The sequence below is a fragment of the Eulemur rufifrons genome, chromosome 29, assembly GCF_041146395.1.
Source record: "Eulemur rufifrons isolate Redbay chromosome 29, OSU_ERuf_1, whole genome shotgun sequence".
NCBI lineage: Eukaryota > Metazoa > Chordata > Mammalia > Primates > Lemuridae > Eulemur > Eulemur rufifrons.
Window position 1 is genome coordinate 47,155,377 of NC_091011.1, and position 16,683 is coordinate 47,172,059.

The 16,683-nt window shown below is 37.3% G+C and overlaps 1 protein-coding gene across 2 annotated transcripts in view; it reads right to left on the reverse strand.

Annotated features, from left to right (window-relative positions):
• Positions 1-28: 28 nt before the first annotated feature.
• AKAP9 (A-kinase anchoring protein 9) overlaps positions 29-16,683 on the reverse strand; it is a 142,227-nt gene continuing 125,572 nt past the window's right edge. For both annotated transcript variants that reach the window (XM_069462348.1, XM_069462349.1), the window contains 12 exons: positions 14,077-14,296; positions 13,207-13,357; positions 11,357-12,025; positions 10,916-11,124; positions 10,499-10,604; positions 8,747-8,929; positions 7,145-7,345; positions 5,987-6,219; positions 3,959-4,044; positions 2,687-2,816; positions 1,997-2,136; positions 29-627 (listed from right to left, as the gene is read on the reverse strand). In XM_069462348.1, coding sequence (XP_069318449.1) covers positions 590-627; positions 1,997-2,136; positions 2,687-2,816; positions 3,959-4,044; positions 5,987-6,219; positions 7,145-7,345; positions 8,747-8,929; positions 10,499-10,604; positions 10,916-11,124; positions 11,357-12,025; positions 13,207-13,357; positions 14,077-14,296 — 2,366 coding nt within the window. In that variant the 3' untranslated portion in view covers positions 29-589. The remainder of the gene's footprint in view (positions 628-1,996; positions 2,137-2,686; positions 2,817-3,958; positions 4,045-5,986; positions 6,220-7,144; positions 7,346-8,746; positions 8,930-10,498; positions 10,605-10,915; positions 11,125-11,356; positions 12,026-13,206; positions 13,358-14,076; positions 14,297-16,683) is intronic.

Below are 16,683 nucleotides of genomic sequence, written 5' to 3' on the forward strand. Positions count from 1 at the left end.
TACATATTTGAGGTAAGTAATGAAATGATATGCACCAAGAACTATGGCTCAGTTAAAAATGAAGAAGGTTCAAATACAGTGTGGTGAAAATGGTGAAGTCATTTTTATTTCAGTACTTGACAAAATACCCCATAAAATTCAAAACTTCTACCATTATACAAAAATAGGTCTCTACAAGTGATATCTGTCTTCATCACCAGTAGCAAATATATTAGGCAGAAACATGTAACTTCAGTAGCCTTATAAGAAAAGTGCAGGACACCTCAAGCTACACATTCAGCAATATCGTAATGCGCAAAAGTTTAATCTTTTCACCCATTTGATAAATACATGAGGTTTATAATTTAATGTTTTAAATTAGCATTCCACAAATATACATGTAATTTAATGATTACTGTGCATGAATACATGCACAATGTTTATATATACAAATTCCAGTTTTCATGTTCTGGTGAGGGATTTGTATACAATCATAAGCTGTGTTTGTACTGGTCCCATTGAATATTCACAATACAAAAACACAAAAGAACCATTGATTTACAAAAGGAAATTTGTTTAAAATCACTTCAATTAATGATGTTTCAAACGATTATCTTCTCATGCCAGCATGAAACTGAGTAGTTGAACCTATGAGAGAAAAATAAGACATTTAAATGATTTCAAATTAGGTTGCTACCTATATCAGACTAACTAGTTCAGGCAAAGCAAGAGATTACTACTGTCCTCCATTAAAGAAAAATGCCTTTTTTCCCTTAAAATGTCTTATTCATACTTGCACTGATTTTTAAAAGAGATTTTGAATATATATTTAAAAGTCACCGTAACTGGCTTTACAGCAAGGTAAGTGAGACTAATGTTAAGAGTTTCTTCAAAGTGCTGTGAAGTTGAATGTTCTATAATATATATCTTATACATCTTGAAAAATCTTTTGGTCTTCAAAATCTGGATCTTGTGAAAGTTGGATGCTCAAAACAAAATAAGCCAAGCCAAACCTACCAACAAACCCCAGCTATGCTAATAAAAGTTTCCTATTACTACAAGTTGCTGGAGTTAAACAAGTTATTTTTTGAATGAAGAGAGAAACTACTAATTTAAAATACCCTGTAAAATAGCCCATAGTTTGTGGGACTAGTAGGAAAAAAAGTGTCCTTAATAAAAGTAAAACATAATATAAAAGATGACTTAGAATACAATCACTTAAAATGATTCAGAGTCTCTGAATCAAGAGTGAATTGAAGGGAGATGAACAAGAAATCCACCTCTATTATAAAGTATGAAATTTTTTTGTGTTTTTGAACAAAAAATTAAAAGATCATTCTTGCAAAATCTTTTAAATGGGATAGTTTTTTTGGATTATACATAAAAAGCACAATGTAGTAGTAGGGATAATGACCCCATAAAGTGCTTAAATCAAGTGCTTCCCTCCTCCTCCTCCATACTCCTGATTTGCACGTCTCACTATAATACTTTCTAAGATTCATTACTTAGGAATATGTTCTCTTGTAAACTCTTTAGCCTCAGACTACCTTGTACATTGGTACTCATCGTGCATTTTGCCTAATCAATCTGCTGAATGAAGACAGCAGAAACTTTTTGGGGGAGGTGTGGGATCCAGGGTGATAAATCACATCTTAACTTAGCTTTTACACGTCAGTTTCTCTGCTAGTTACACAGAATGTAAGCTTTGGTTAACTTGATAACTCGTGAACTGAACTGCAAGATTTTTTTTTTTTTTTTTTTTTTGAGACGGAGTCTCTGTTGCCTGGGCTAGAGTGCCGTGGGGTCAGCCTAGCTCACAGCAACCTCAAACTCCTGGGCTCAAGCGATCTTCCCGCCTCGGCCTCCCAGAGTGCTAGGATTACAGGCGTGAGCCACTGCACCAGGCCTGAACTGCAAGATTTGATCATCTTAATGATGAGTCAGGGAGTTTCAGAGAGAGGAGAGCTATGGGTCTAGCACTGTGATGCTGCCAATACATGGTTACACTTAACAGTACCTGATTGTACAGTTCCAAGTCGTCTTTGCAGTGCTTCTAGCCGAGTGATATAATCTGTCAGGGCTCTGTCAGGATCATAATTCTGAAGCTGAGAACATGCTAGGGAACCAGGATTTAAATCAGCTGGAATGCCTGGATACCTACAGGATTAAAAATATGTATGTGAATCCAAATTATCCAGAAACAATGCAAGTAAGTTACCAACCTACCTCCACCTACTTCCTCCAAAAGGGAGGCCACTTGTACACTGCCTAATCATATCCCCTGTGCTTCTGAGTTTGGGATGAGAAAGAAACAACTCTTCAATGAATTTAAAGACACCACTAAGTCATCATAACAATGCCCAGTACGATGCTTGTTGCAGAGGTCCTCAGTAAATGTTAGATATGTATAAAAGCATCTTGTCATGCAGACTGTAGAGTTTTTCATTATGGTCAGAGACTATCAATTTTAGTCAATACTTTTCCCAATATCTGTCTAACCACAGCATATACTAAGTAACACTTGATCCAAGCTTCATTTTCTATACCCTTGGAAACTAGTTTTGATTCTGAGCCTTAGATTGTGTAAATCATATACAACTAAAGATGTCTAGCCATCTCAATGCAAAGAAGTCAAAGCCCTAACAATGTCCATCATTCTCTATTAAATATATTTAGCTACTCCAGGCAGGTTTTCTCAAATTCTTACCTATTTTGAAATGGTAAAGGAGACCTAGGATAGTCCAGATCTGATCTTGAGCGATAGGTAGTTTGTCTTGGTTCTCCATATAGCTCAAGCCCACCAGAAGAATGATAAAATGGGTCAATCTTTTCAGCACCTAAAGTAATCCAAAATGTACCTTGTAAAGAAAAAAAATTCCAAGCCCTTGAAAAGTTATAAAACAGATAAGGTCTCAAAAGACGATTACACTATACTACTACACCACCATCTCCCACTTATAGTCATTTTCAATTCTTAAAAGGAGTGAAACAACAGTACAAACAAAAATTTGGCTTTCAAATGTTATTTTGTTTACCTCTGAATATGAGTATTTCTGATATCTGGAACTATGCCTCAAAGAAAGTTAACTATTTAATTGGAGTGTTTCTTTTTAAAAGACCTCTTGGCTACAACTAGATGAGAGGTGAGAGGTGTCTGAGTATATGTGGCTTGTGGGAAAAGATGATGTGGATGAAAACAATTAGACTAATATAACCAAGTCCTTTTATCACTCTACTGACGTATTGAAATAAACTTGAAATCATGATTTCTTAACTTTTAATACAACATAAAACTCATTATGGTACAAATTTCAGCTGTTCATTGTAATGCTATTTGAAAATAATTTGCTCAGGGTACCAAAAATATTTCCCTCTTCTCTAATGTTTAGCTACTGGTAGAATAAGTACAGGTGGTTTAATATCAATATACAGCACAGGTAATCTTTGTATCTCCGTAAGTCTATATGCTCCCAGCGTCTGACCTCATTTTTATGCCCCAAATATTTAAGCCCTAGTTTGTTTCCACTTCTAGATGTAGAGAGAAGGAATTTTAACTATTACCATTATTATACAACCTATTGATAAACTCAGAAACCTGTATGAATATTGCTAAATTATGAAAATGTCAAACCATAATTCTTTCACATGACTAACAGCAACTGTGTTGCTGGGACTTAAAAGTCGTCACAAGGAGAGTGGGCTCTGGAGCCAGACTGCCAGCGTTCAGTCCTGGTTCCATCACTTCCCTACTGGGTAGTCTGGGGCAAATGCCATGTGCTTTCCATGCCTCAGTTTTTCACCTGTAAAGTGAAAATAATCATCGTACTTACATCACAGGACTGGGAGAATACATGAAAAGAGCATGGGGCCTAGTGCAGACTAAGTACTCCATAAAACCAGCCATGATTACGCTCTTTAATTATTCAGAAGGTATTACACACACAATAATTTTAGAGAAAATTTGCTATTTTGACTTCACCTTGATTCAGTCCAAAGCCATCCCTGTTAATATTGATGGAACCAGAACCCGTGACTCGATGCCACCGTCGAACCAAAAATTTCATTCTAAAAAAAATTTCAAGATAAAATTTCACAGCATATCTATAACGTAAAGAGTACAAATATATATTTCCCACAAAAATCAAGTCATACATTTAAATATGAACGCAGAACAAATTTCAAAATAATCACGATTGCCCAAACTAGATTAAATGCCCCCTGGTTTGTGGCCAAATCAATTGGACCTTAAGAACAGGCTTCAGGATCCTATCATCCTCTTCCCAAGTGGCATGAGAGGTCTCTTATATTGCCAGCATCAGGTTCTGGATTTAGGAATAAACAGGGCAAAAGAGATGGAGGGCAAAAGTAGACAGGAAAAAGTAGGTAGGCAAAGAAACGGTGAGAAAGTAATGAGGAGTAGAGAAAAGAATGCAGAGTAAAGGGCAGATGAGACAGGACCGAACAAAAAGACCCTTAAATTGGCAATAAGAGTGTACTAGGAAAGCAGGAAGATGGGTGAGGCTCTTCTCGTCCCTTTGATCAGGGACAAAAACAAAACTGGTTTCCAAAGGAATGGGGGTATTAGCGTCATAAACCAGCTGCAACAAGTTGCTGCCTACTGCATCTTGGCCCAAGGAGCTTTTTGGAAGGGGCAGTTTTCTTATTTCTAACCAGTTTCCAGGCTCGGTCTAAGGAGGGTCAAAATATAATAAACATACAAAAGAAGACAAGAAAAAGAGGGTAGCAGAGTGAAGTCCTTTAATAGCAACTTCTACATTGCTTTCACGGAGCTGCCTGAAATTCCTCTAATGAAAAGTACTAGCTAATGCCTGTGAACTCCTATTTATTTAGTGTCTTCTAAGTTCCATGCATGTTGGTCTTCTCCACTAGAAAGTGAGCTGCCTTTATGGATGTAGGCAGGGACCACGTCTTTTTTCATCAGTGCACCTACCAACACTTACCCTGGCTTACCCTATACAAGGAGACGGCGGCAATGAAGGTGAGAAAGGAGGAGCTGAAACCAGGGCACTACAATGTGGAATGGGGTGGAGGCAAGGGGAGTCGAAGGCCAACGATAAGCTAAAGCCTGAGCTCTGTTTCAAGAGCCAGCATGGATGAGACTTGGGAGACCTGGCTGGTTGTCCCAGCTCAATCACTACTGGCTTTGCAACTGCCCCCTGCCTCAGTTTCCTCAACTGTGAAGTAAGATTTTGGACTAGGTGATCTCAGACAGCTTCCGGTTAAAAAATTGTTTCGCATTATTCAAAGGAAAATAAGTAAAGAAAAAAGGACAAAACCCCTTGAAGTATCAGATGTGACCTGACAGGAAGAACTTTAAAAAGCAAAATTCCTTTGAGACTCTGTCTGGCTCTCAGAGAAATAAAAGGGAGGGGGACGCATGGAGAAGCCTCTGACCAACCCGGCAGTGGGCCAGGTCCTTAAGGCAGTCTGAGTCTTGGCTCTGTTTCAACCACATACAGAGTGAATACCCGAGTTCCCAGCTGGGAACTGCTGGAGAAAGAAGGGCAAAAGCACTAGCAGAGTCCAGTGCCCTAAAAGCTAACCTCTGACCTACACGCAGAGTTAGGACAGGACTTTTCACAGCTGGGCACCAAGAATAGGTTATTTTGCAACGAAGCAAATAAATGGATGGTAGTCTAAGGAGTAATTTTTCAAAAATATTTTTCCCCTTCATGTAAATGTCTGAGCTTGTTCATGGGCTTATTCAGATTGTTTTTTTAAAAGGCAACCCAGACCGGATGGGCCAGCTCTGAGTCACCAGCTGCCTGTACCCAGGAAGGCCCTTCTCCCAGGGGCTACACAGCACAACGTAAAGTATCCCCACTAAAAGGATGAAAACCTACAAAGAAACAAGCAGGCATGTTTTAGTGATGCCAAAGGTCACCTACCGTACAAATATGGAGTATAACCAGAAAAGAAAAGAGGGACGACTAAAAATAATCCTTTTAGAGAGCCTAGGAATAAAATGCATTTTCAAGTACTTTACCTTGAAATTGCAATGGATACTCTGACGGCTGACCGAAACCTCGTGAAGCCCTTTGGACGGTTGGTGATCACCTCTAGATCTATGAAGGCCGGCTGACCTCCCATCCGGGCAAGCAGGGCCAGGGTGGCATCTTCACATTCCTGGAACCCACCCAGTAACAGCAGCAGGTATTTCTTCTGATAAATGAGAGCTTTTCGAAAACTTTCTGCCCTCAGGTATTTACCATAAATTCTCTATTTTTAAAGAAGGAAGAACATAATGACATTAAGAAGGCATTCAAATTGTTCTCTAGGGGAAAATAACCTAGATTTTTAACAAAAACAAAAAAAGGAGTAGTAGTAGCAATAATAGAATGGCAAGTACCCTAACACTGTTTTCTACTTTATCAGTAAGGACGGAAGTTAGGATAAATTAATTTTAGTCATACTTCAGCCTGGGCAACATAGCAAGACCCCATCTCTAAAAAAAAAAAATTAAAAAATTAGCCAGGTGTGGTGCACGTCTGTAGTCTCAGCTACTCTGGAGGCTGAGGCTGAGGCAGCGGGATCGCTTGAGCCCAGGTGTCAAGGTCGAAGTTGCAGTGAGTTACGCTCACACCACTGCAGTCTAGCCTGGGCGACACAGCAAGACCCTGTTTCTTACAAAAAAAGAAAAAGAAGTCATAAACTTATATTCACTATACACTTGGAATATTCCAAAAGTTTTTCTTTCTTTTTGTTTTGGATTTTGTGTTAACTGATTAAGGTAGTCTTATAATATTCATTATTCGTCACTAGAGAGGCTATTCAGAGGGCTTACCATCTCACAGAGCATCATGCTCCTACATTGACAGTTCAGCTTTTGTTAGAAGTTGAAAAGATAACATTCTGTTGGTCTACGAGGGAAGAAATTGTAGGAAGTGGAACCAAGAACTCAGGGTGCTCTCACTGTGACTATTAATAGAGCTTAATCTGGTTCCAATCCTGGACATGCCTCTCCGCAAACCTGTGACCAGCCAGAGACCTGCATTCAGGACACAGGCTGAATAGAGAGACCTAGAGACGCAGCCGGGGTGCCACCTAAATTTCTTTAGTCTGTTCAATTAAGGTCAGTGAGAGATGAAACAAGGCAAAAAGAAAACCAGTTGTGATGTATGTTTAGATGGAAGATGTCTCCTACCTTTAAAGTGACATGTTCAGAATCGGAGCTCAGATTTTGAAGTAAAGCGTCATTTCTTAGTTCAGCTTTCAGTTTGTACACTTCAGCCTCAGCCCTTTTCAAGGATTTCTGAAGAGCTAACTTTTCTCTGTTCCATACTTCTTTTTCAGAAGCAATGATGGCTTCGATGTTGGTACCACCACTGAATGAAAACCTAGAAGACTGCAAAGACCATAGCCTATGTATATGATTTTAAAGAACAAGACTCTGAAGAAAAGTCTGAATTAAACATATTAAAGATATTAAGAATTAAACATATTAAAGATGTCCCCACTATAAATACAGAGTTTCAGCTTCCCAACTTCACCAAAGGAAAGTTCAAAGCCAATCTCAACTGACATAAAGATATATACCCTCTTACATATATGGTCCTCTGATGAGATTAATTTTACAACTAAAAGTCCTTGTAAGAGCCCAGCCACAGACAGGGTTTAGCAGATTTAGCAGGAATTTGAACTAAAAAAGTCAACAGATTTAACAGGTGGACCATCTGGGTCCAAATTTTGAGCTTGTGCCTGAAATAGTACACTGGAGAAGTGGACAAAAAACAACCCAGATATACATGGGTAAGGAGATTCCTACAGAAGCCACACAGATACGTTACCGTTATTTGACTTTACAGCTGTCTTACAGGTCTTCCCTATCTTTATATTGGGTAATTACAGAAGCTAGCAATTTATTTTATATTAATAGCTTTTTTAAATGGAAAATTTTTAAGTAAATTCCCAGAGTAATTTATCAGGATTGCTAGCATTAAAAGCATCTTTCGGCCAGGTGTGGTGGCTCACGCCTGTAATCCTAGCACTCTGGGAGGCCGAGGCGGGTGGATCGCTCGAGGTCAGGAGTTCGAGACCAGCCTGAGCAAGAGCGAGACCCCGTCTCTACTAAAAATAGAAAGAAATTATCTGGTCAACTAAAAAAAAAAAAAAAAATATATATATATAGAAAAAATTAGCCGGGCATGGTGGCGCATGCCTGTAGTCCCAGCTACTCGGGAGGCTGAGGCAGGAGGCTTGCTTGAGTCCAGGAGTTTGAGGTTGCTGGGAGCTAGGCTGACGCCATGGCACTCACTCTAGCCTGGGCAACAAAGCAAGACTCTGTCTCAAAAAAAAAAAAAAAAAAAAAGCATCTTTCACTTGAGTAATAAGCACAGTAACTGATAAATAACTGAAGAGAACTATTGTCAGGATTCACATTTGAACATTTCTTCGCATGTGTCTGCTGTCAGTCCCTAGGCAGCTAAGTTTCTGGCTTTGGAGATAAATATATCTTGGTTTGACTAAGACTTCAGTTTTCTCATGTGCAAGGCTGGATATGTCTTAGAAATGCTGTACATACGTAACCCAGAGTCTAATACATAGATGGCTCCCAACAAACAGTAATTATTAGAAGCTTAGTAATCAGTAATAGCAATATTATTGTTATCCCTATAAAATTTTCCACAGATCCTAAGAATTAGATACTTGCTATTTTTTACATTACCAGGGCTAAAAAGAAACTAAATGGCAGAAATGATAACTCTGCACTACTTCTAATATACGGACATGTTAAAAATAGACATACATAATCTCTACCAGCTCCTGTTGGTCGATACCACCTGATCTGCTCTTCCAACTTCATGATCATGTTTCTTAAATCATTCTTTTCTTCAGTCAGTTGGCTGATATGTCCTGTCAGCTCAGCATTTTGTCTCAGTAGTCTTTCAGTCAATGAGCCACAAGAAGTACTTGGGGACACCAAGTTGGGCTGCAAAAATAAAATAGCATAAGGTCACATAAACACAAATGTACGTGAACATGCATCTAAATGTCTGAATAGGCACTGAGAGCAACAAGAAGAAGTGGTGCTTGAGTTGAGTTTTACATAATAGGCAGAATTTTACCAGGCAGGAAAGAAAACAAGGAAGAGCATATTAAGCAGAAGGAACAGCATATATGAAGGAAAAAAGGCTTGAGCAAGAGTGTATTGCTTTTAGGAAGCTACAAGTTACTTGGTAAGGCTAGAGCAAAGGTTACTTCACTTTATGAATAAGAGACCTAAATGTAGGTGATGGAGAGCCATGAATGGCCTTAGGCACGAGCACGCCACAAACAAAATTTTGTGTTAGAAGTCAAAGGCATAGGACTTAGTGACTGTTTAGGTGTGCAATTAAGAGTGAAGGAAGATGGTTTATTGTGACTAACAACTTTCTAAACCGGGCAATATCATGACCAGAAATATGGGCTTGGGGGAGAAAGGGAAGATGGAGTTCAGTTTGGAATGTGCCAGTTAGATTCCTAAAGGGTTACAGTGTGGTACATTTCCCTAAGGAAAGATGTCTGGTAACTAATAGCCCTGGGCCGGCCACAGTGGCTCATGCCTGTAACCCTGGCACTTTGGGAGGCTGAGGCAGGAGAATCGTTTGAGGCTAGGAGCTTGAGACCAGCTGGGGCACCATAATGAGACACTGTCTTTACAAAAAAATTAAAAAAATTTGCCGGGTATGTTGGGTAGGCACCTGTAGTCCCAGCTACTGGGGAGGCTAAGGCAGGAGGATTGCTTGAGTCTAGCAGTTTGAGCTATGATTGCACCACTGCACTGTAGTCTGGGCAACAGAGCAAGACCCTGTCTCAAAAAAATAAAAAATAAGATAAAGCATAAGCCTGGACAACAATCTACTAGAAGATAAGTTCCATAAAGGTGAGGTCTTGTCAGATTTGTTCACTGTATCCCCAGAACCTAGTACAGTTAACCTGGCACATAGTAGGTGCTCAATGTAAGTATCTGCTTAATAAGTAACACTAAGTCTAGTGGGAGCTCAGGCTGTGAGACTGAGTGAGCTTTCATAGTTACGGTCAGAGGAACCGATGAAGGCGACTGATAGAACAAGCCTAAGAAATGACAGAAATAGCAAAAGGCAAGGAAAAAGAGGGTTTTAAGAAGATGGAAGAGGTCAAAAGAGTTGAATGCTACAAATCAGTAAAGAAAGAGACTGAAAAGGATTCTCCAGATTAGTCAATTGTGAAGACACTGGTAGGATTCTAAGGGTGGTTTCATAGAGTGGTGAGGGTAGAAGGCAGACTGCTCTTTCAAGAAGCTTGGTCTCTTAATTAATACAGTAAGACGTTGATGTCATTATTCAACAATAATGAAGAAAGTTAATTTTCTCCCAAGCAGTCATTATCTTCTATTGAGAGAAGACAAACGTTATTATTATTCATATTAAAAATAAATAAAAAACTCTTTATGGAATATGCTGCCAGTTTCAAATAATCCATAGTTTCTATTATATCTTCGCTCTCAATGTATTAGAAAGAGCTATAAAAAAAGTCTTACCTCTTCGCCTGACTGGCCAGTTAGTTTCTGTAGTTGTAAAATAATCCCATCAATATTTTCTTGAACCCACATGAAATCTTCATTATCTGCTGTTTCAAACTGTAGTCTTTAAGAAAAAGACAAAACGTCAAAATACACTTTCTCAATTAGGGTTGCTGATTAGCACAAACGTTATAGATCAGGCAACGCTCTACTTCACGTATCACCTCTCCCTTATAATAAGTGTTCTCTTTCTCTGGGTTAAGGTGTAGGTTATTTTCAGATATGAGTTTTATTAAAGAATATCACCTTCTAATATAAACATGCATTACCTTTAAAATTTCAATTCCCCACCCTTAGCTAGCTATCAGTGAGCAATGGGGTCTGTCCGGCCTAAGAATGCTACTTTTCTAAAGATCAGGCAGAAAAGTCTCTAACCTATTAGAGGCTTTCTGGGCTAGATGCTGTAGTTTTGAAGCTACATGTTGAAGCTTTTGTCTGATCATTTCTAATTCATGATTACAGCCAGTTCCTCCTCCATCCATTTCAATCAATTTAGGATAGTCTGATTCTTTTGTTTCTCCTTCTATTTTCTGTTGAAGAACCCAATTTCTAGTTCGATCACTGGTTAAGCTCCATGTGGTTGGCTGGCAATTTTGGACAGAAAAAGAAAATAATAATTACAAATGAGCAGCATATCACATTCTTTCTAAATGGAACACAATTATTGTTTATATTTCAAATAGATTTCTACAGACTTCATTTTTAAATGATTTGTATATGGCTATTTAAACAATATAATCCAATATCAAAATTTAATGATCAAAGGACTGTAGTACTTTTAAAAAATATTTAAAAAGAAACAAAGTGTCAGTTTACCTCATTAAGATTCTGATACAGAATTCTTCTACTTTCTTGTTTTTCTTCTCGTTCCAGTTCTTGCTTCTGGAATTCCTGCATAATTCCTTGTAGTCGCTTTCCTTCAAGGTCTAACTTATAAACCTGTTGCCTTTTCTCCTCCAGCTGGCGCTGAAGATCTTCCACTTTGGACTGGAGCTCATGCATTTTTTTCTGTCCTTCAGTGTTGGCCTCTTGTTCTGTCTGCAACGTCTTCCTATGAACCTGCCTATCTTTTTCCATTTGCTGTCTTGCTTGCAAAGAATCCAGTTTATATTTCTCAGTCTCATTTAACAGTTCTACTATGCGACTGTGTTTTTCCTCAAGCTGTTTCTGTAGCTCTTTAAGTAGGTCCTCAGAAGGTAAGGATGGCCGAGGTTGCCCACTATCATCATTGCTCTGCAGCTGCGCATGTAATTCCCGTTCCCTGTCTAGGGTACTACTCATTTCCCGAATTCGAACTTTCTCGGATTCAAGAAGAACTTGAAGCTCTAAGTTTCGACTTTGTTCCTCTGATAACTGGGCATCATATAGCACTCGCTGTGATTCTATTTTTTGCTGTGCTTCATTTAGTAGCTGTTTCTGTTGTTCCAAAAGTAGATTTAGCTGAATATTCCTTTGTTTCTGACCCTCAAGTGAAAATTTCAGATCCTTGTAGGTGAAAATCAAATTTAAGAACTTGTTACTATTTTATAAATATACTTTACAAATATACAACCATGTGTTTATTAATACTAATTGGTAGTATTTGGTAATAGAAGATAGAACTAATCATCCAGTTTATTAACTTAAATTTTCAGTGGTAACTGGGACATACCTATTTGAAGACTCAATTGATTTTCATCATGGAATATAATGATGAAAGAAAGATAGGCAAGGTAATAATACTTTTCTCTCAAAACATTAATCTTATCTGGCTAATATGAAGCAGGGTACATTTCTCCTAAGAATAATGGCCTTTAAAAATATAAGCGTTTCTGGAGATCTTATATTTTGATAAGATTCCTGCACACAATAAATTTGCATAAAAATATACATAAGGGTTTCTGATATAATGCAATACAATTTCCTGAAAAACCTTGTGTTTTGCAGTATTAGGTGCTAAAAATAATAGGGCTTATGGGGAAAGTAAGGCCAGGGGCAAACCACTCAAAATCTATGCAAATTTTTAATGTTTAAAAAATAGTAATTAGTGCCTGGGGAGATAACATGTCCCTACCCAGAAGAGAGTCCACTATGCCTGGAGGCTGCCACAATGGACATTAAAAACAAAAAAGGGGCAAAAATTCCTGGCAACACATTTTCTTTAGCATGGAGTAGCGAGAACTAGGATTATGTGGCTAGAAAAATAGCTGTGAGCTGGTAAGACTACCATTAATGTGGGCACTGCAGGTAGTACAACCTGCCTTGAGCTGAGTGTCCTGCAAGGATGGGGTGTGCTTCTCTGGGAGAGCCTAATGTTCATTTTAAGTTTTCTTGAAGTAAAGCAGCAAGGGCTCCTGCTGCCAGCAAAGTATCCCTGTTTCCTTTCCTAGGAGAAAATAGGAACCAAAACTACTGTTTATCAAATTGTGTGTATACCAATTCATATCACGAAAACACGTTGCTGCAGAGCAGTCTACATGCATCCTTGTAGCAAAACAAAATCAGCATGCCATTAACATTTCCTCATAAAACAGTTTAGATAACACGACAACAGTATGCAATGCATAGTGAACAACTTATCATATCTTACAAGAGTCTAAGGTTGATATTTTAGATGGAGGAAAGTCTCAAAGACTCTCTTTCATCTATCATTTTGGATTTTCCAGAGACATTTAAAGACACAATACCTCAAGTTCTTCTTTATCCCGTTCTTCACTGTGTCCCAATTTGGCTTTCTCTTTCTCCAAAGCCCACTGGAGCTCTCTTGACTTTTTCTGTTCACTTGCTAATGTGTCATTAAGCAAATGTACTTCATCTGTCTTATCTTTAACTTCCAACCTAAATCAGAGAAACAAATGAACTTTCATAAAAGTATTTTGACCAAGTACGTGAAAGCGAGAAAGAGAAAACAGCTTCCACTGAAAAGTTGAGATATATAATCAATAAGCTAATAGGAAAATATAAACCAGGTTAGGGTTAAAGACTCTTGACTGTGGCTCATTTCAAATTAACTATTTCTAGTAGTATAACTGTTAGTTATTATTTACCATTGCAAACAATTATTTTCCTTTGTCTTTTACTGAACATCGGATTTGCCATGTGTATCTGTGTGTGTGAAACCAATATTCAAAATAAAAATGAATATTGTAATGTCTTTGGCAAACAGAATATCTCAGTATTTACACCAACAATGCTTTTTACAAGCATTATCTCTTCAAACATTTTGCATATTGCAGCTAACTGAATCATGAATCCCACTGAGTTAATAAACATCACTTCAAATTAGTTGGTGGCAAAAATAAAGGCCAAAATTGTATCTTACATAATAAATCTCAAATAGAGTTGAAGGACAGTAGAGATATGCCAATGTAATCATAAGTTTATCATCTGGAAAAATTTAGAGTTTTTTCTCTCTACTGTAGTTTTGACTTTAACATAGTTTCATGCTATTTAAATATCACATATAATGTTATATTTTGGAATATTTACAGTGTTTGTGACAAAATTACTCCAATATCTTTACTAATACATATTTATGATAAGGAAGCTTGGCACACCTGAATGCCTCTAATTCCTTTAGGTGCTTATGTTGTGCCTTGAGTGTTGTTTCTAGTTCCAATTTAGTTTGTGCAAGTTCACTCTTTAGTTCAGCAACTGCCATCTTCTCAGAACTCAGCTGTTCCTGCAGTTCTGTTGCTCTGTCTTTCACACTGGTCAGCTCCACTTGCATCTCCAGCATTTGAGACTGCTTTTGCTGGATATTATATTCCAAGAGTTCTAAATGGAATATGATTAATATTTAAAATATGATCAAACAACTCGTATTTGGTTGATAAATATTTTGTTGAAAGAACTGATTTGTAATTTAGGAGATTACTGCAAAGCAAACATGAAAGAAAAGATTACAGTCCCAAGAATTGGTAATTTATATAAATACATTTTATGCATGTTTTCCTCATAGTGCTAGTGATCAAGATTTTCAGAACTATAAATATATAAGGATGATAAAAATTTAATAGAATACATTAATGGATGAAGGATTTAAAAACAACTTTAAATGTTCACACAACTCTACAAATAGAAACTTGTGCGTGTTAATTCAGAATTTCAATAGCTCATATTAAAAAAATTTCAAAGATTTTTCACAGCCCCACAAAAATAACTTGCAGTAGTTACCCATGTAACTATGACTACTATTATCAGGGCTGTTTGCATCTTTTGTTCAGCACCCCTTTACAGACAGTCCCTAGGAACGTTAACTCTGACTCCAGAAGTGGGAAGTTCAAACCCCAGTTTGGATCCTGGTTTTTTAATTAAAAACCAACCAAACCTTTGCTACATGTTTGTTACAATGAAAACAAACTGAAAAAATTTAAATCCCTAAGTATGTTAAATGAAAAACAGCATGTTACAAAATATATATCAGGATACCCTTTTTATGAAAAATATAAAGTTATGTACACATGCATGTTGAAAAGGTCTGGAGACATATTTATCCAGGTTTTAAGTAGTCATTATTTTAGGATTTAGGTGATTCTATGGGTGATTTTTACCACATTCTTTTGTTCCTCTATTTTACCATAAATATGTAACACTACTATACTGAGAAAAATTTTTTTAACCTGACAAAATTCTACCAAAGCTATAATTCATATTACAGTTCATATTAATGATGTTAAGTGACAGGAATACCATTGGCTTTAGGTGATAATCAATCATGTTAATTTAGGCTTTTAAACTATATAGGCTAAGAATTTACATACATAAATATGAATCTATGTGACATTAAGGTTTCAATAGCATTCTATTTAACCTAAATAAAATATTAATTATCTCTGTTTTAAATTAAGCTGATGTCTAAAGAGATTTTTTTTTTGAGACAGAGTGTCTGTTGCCCAGGCTAGAGTTAATGGCGTCAGCCTAGCTCCTGGGCTGAAGCGATTCTCCTGCCTCAGCCTCTTGAGTAGCTGAGACTACACAGGCGCGTGCCACCAGCCCCGGCTAATTTTTTCTATTTTTAGTAGAGACGCGTCTCCTTCTTGTTCAGGCTGGTCTCCAACTCCTGAGCTCAAGTGATCCTCCCTCCTCAGCCTCCCAGAGTGCTAGGATTACAGGTGTGAGCCACCATGCCTGACCTAAAGAGATATGTTTAATTTATCTCATTATACCTGTTTTCTCTGAAGTAATTTTAACCTGCTCCAGCTTTTCTATGACAAATATGAGACTATGCTTTGACTTTCAAAATTCACCAAAAAATGGTGTTTCTATCATTAAATAAAATTACTGAAGACACAGGCACATGTCCTCACTAGATATGATGAAAATTAGATTTCACTAAACTCTAATGATTCCCATCTGTAGCTCAATTTAAATGGACAAACATCCCCATCAAAAAGTGGAGGGAAAAAACCTGAACAAGCATATCACAAAAGCAAAAATCCAACTGGCCCATAATCATATGAAAAAAGACTAAACCACTTCAGTAATTAGAGGAAAGTCAATTAAAATCACAGTAAGAATCTAGTGCACACCAATAGATTAACAACAGAGGTCTGACAATACCAGCTATTGGCAAAGACATGAAGCAACAGAACTCTCATATACTGCTACTGAGTGTACAAACTTTGTGAAACAGTTTGACATTATCTAATAAATTTGAAAATATGTATCCTATGATCCAGCAATTCCACTCCTAGGTATATGTTCAGAAGAGTCAGGCATGTATGCATCAGAAACAGTGCACAGCAATGTCCCTACCAGCACTGACTGCAACAACCAAAAAGTAGAAACAACCCAAATGTCCAATCATAAAATATATAAATTTTAGAATATCCATACAAGGGAATTCTAAATAGTAACAAAAATGAATGAACCAGAGATAAATGCAGTAACTTAGAAGAATGTTATAGAGAGCTGAAAGAAATAAGACATAAAGTATATACAGATTGATAAAGTTCAGAAACAGGAAAAAATTTAAACTTATATGGTTTAGGAATATATAAATAGACAGTAAAACTAAAGAAAAATCGGGATAATGATTATCTCTAAGAAGCAAGCATTTGGAAAGGGCTTTTGGGAAACTGGAAATGTTCTACTTCAAGTGGGTGATATTTCCATAGATCCTTATTTAATAGTTTGTCATTGTGTGTATTTGCACTTTGTAT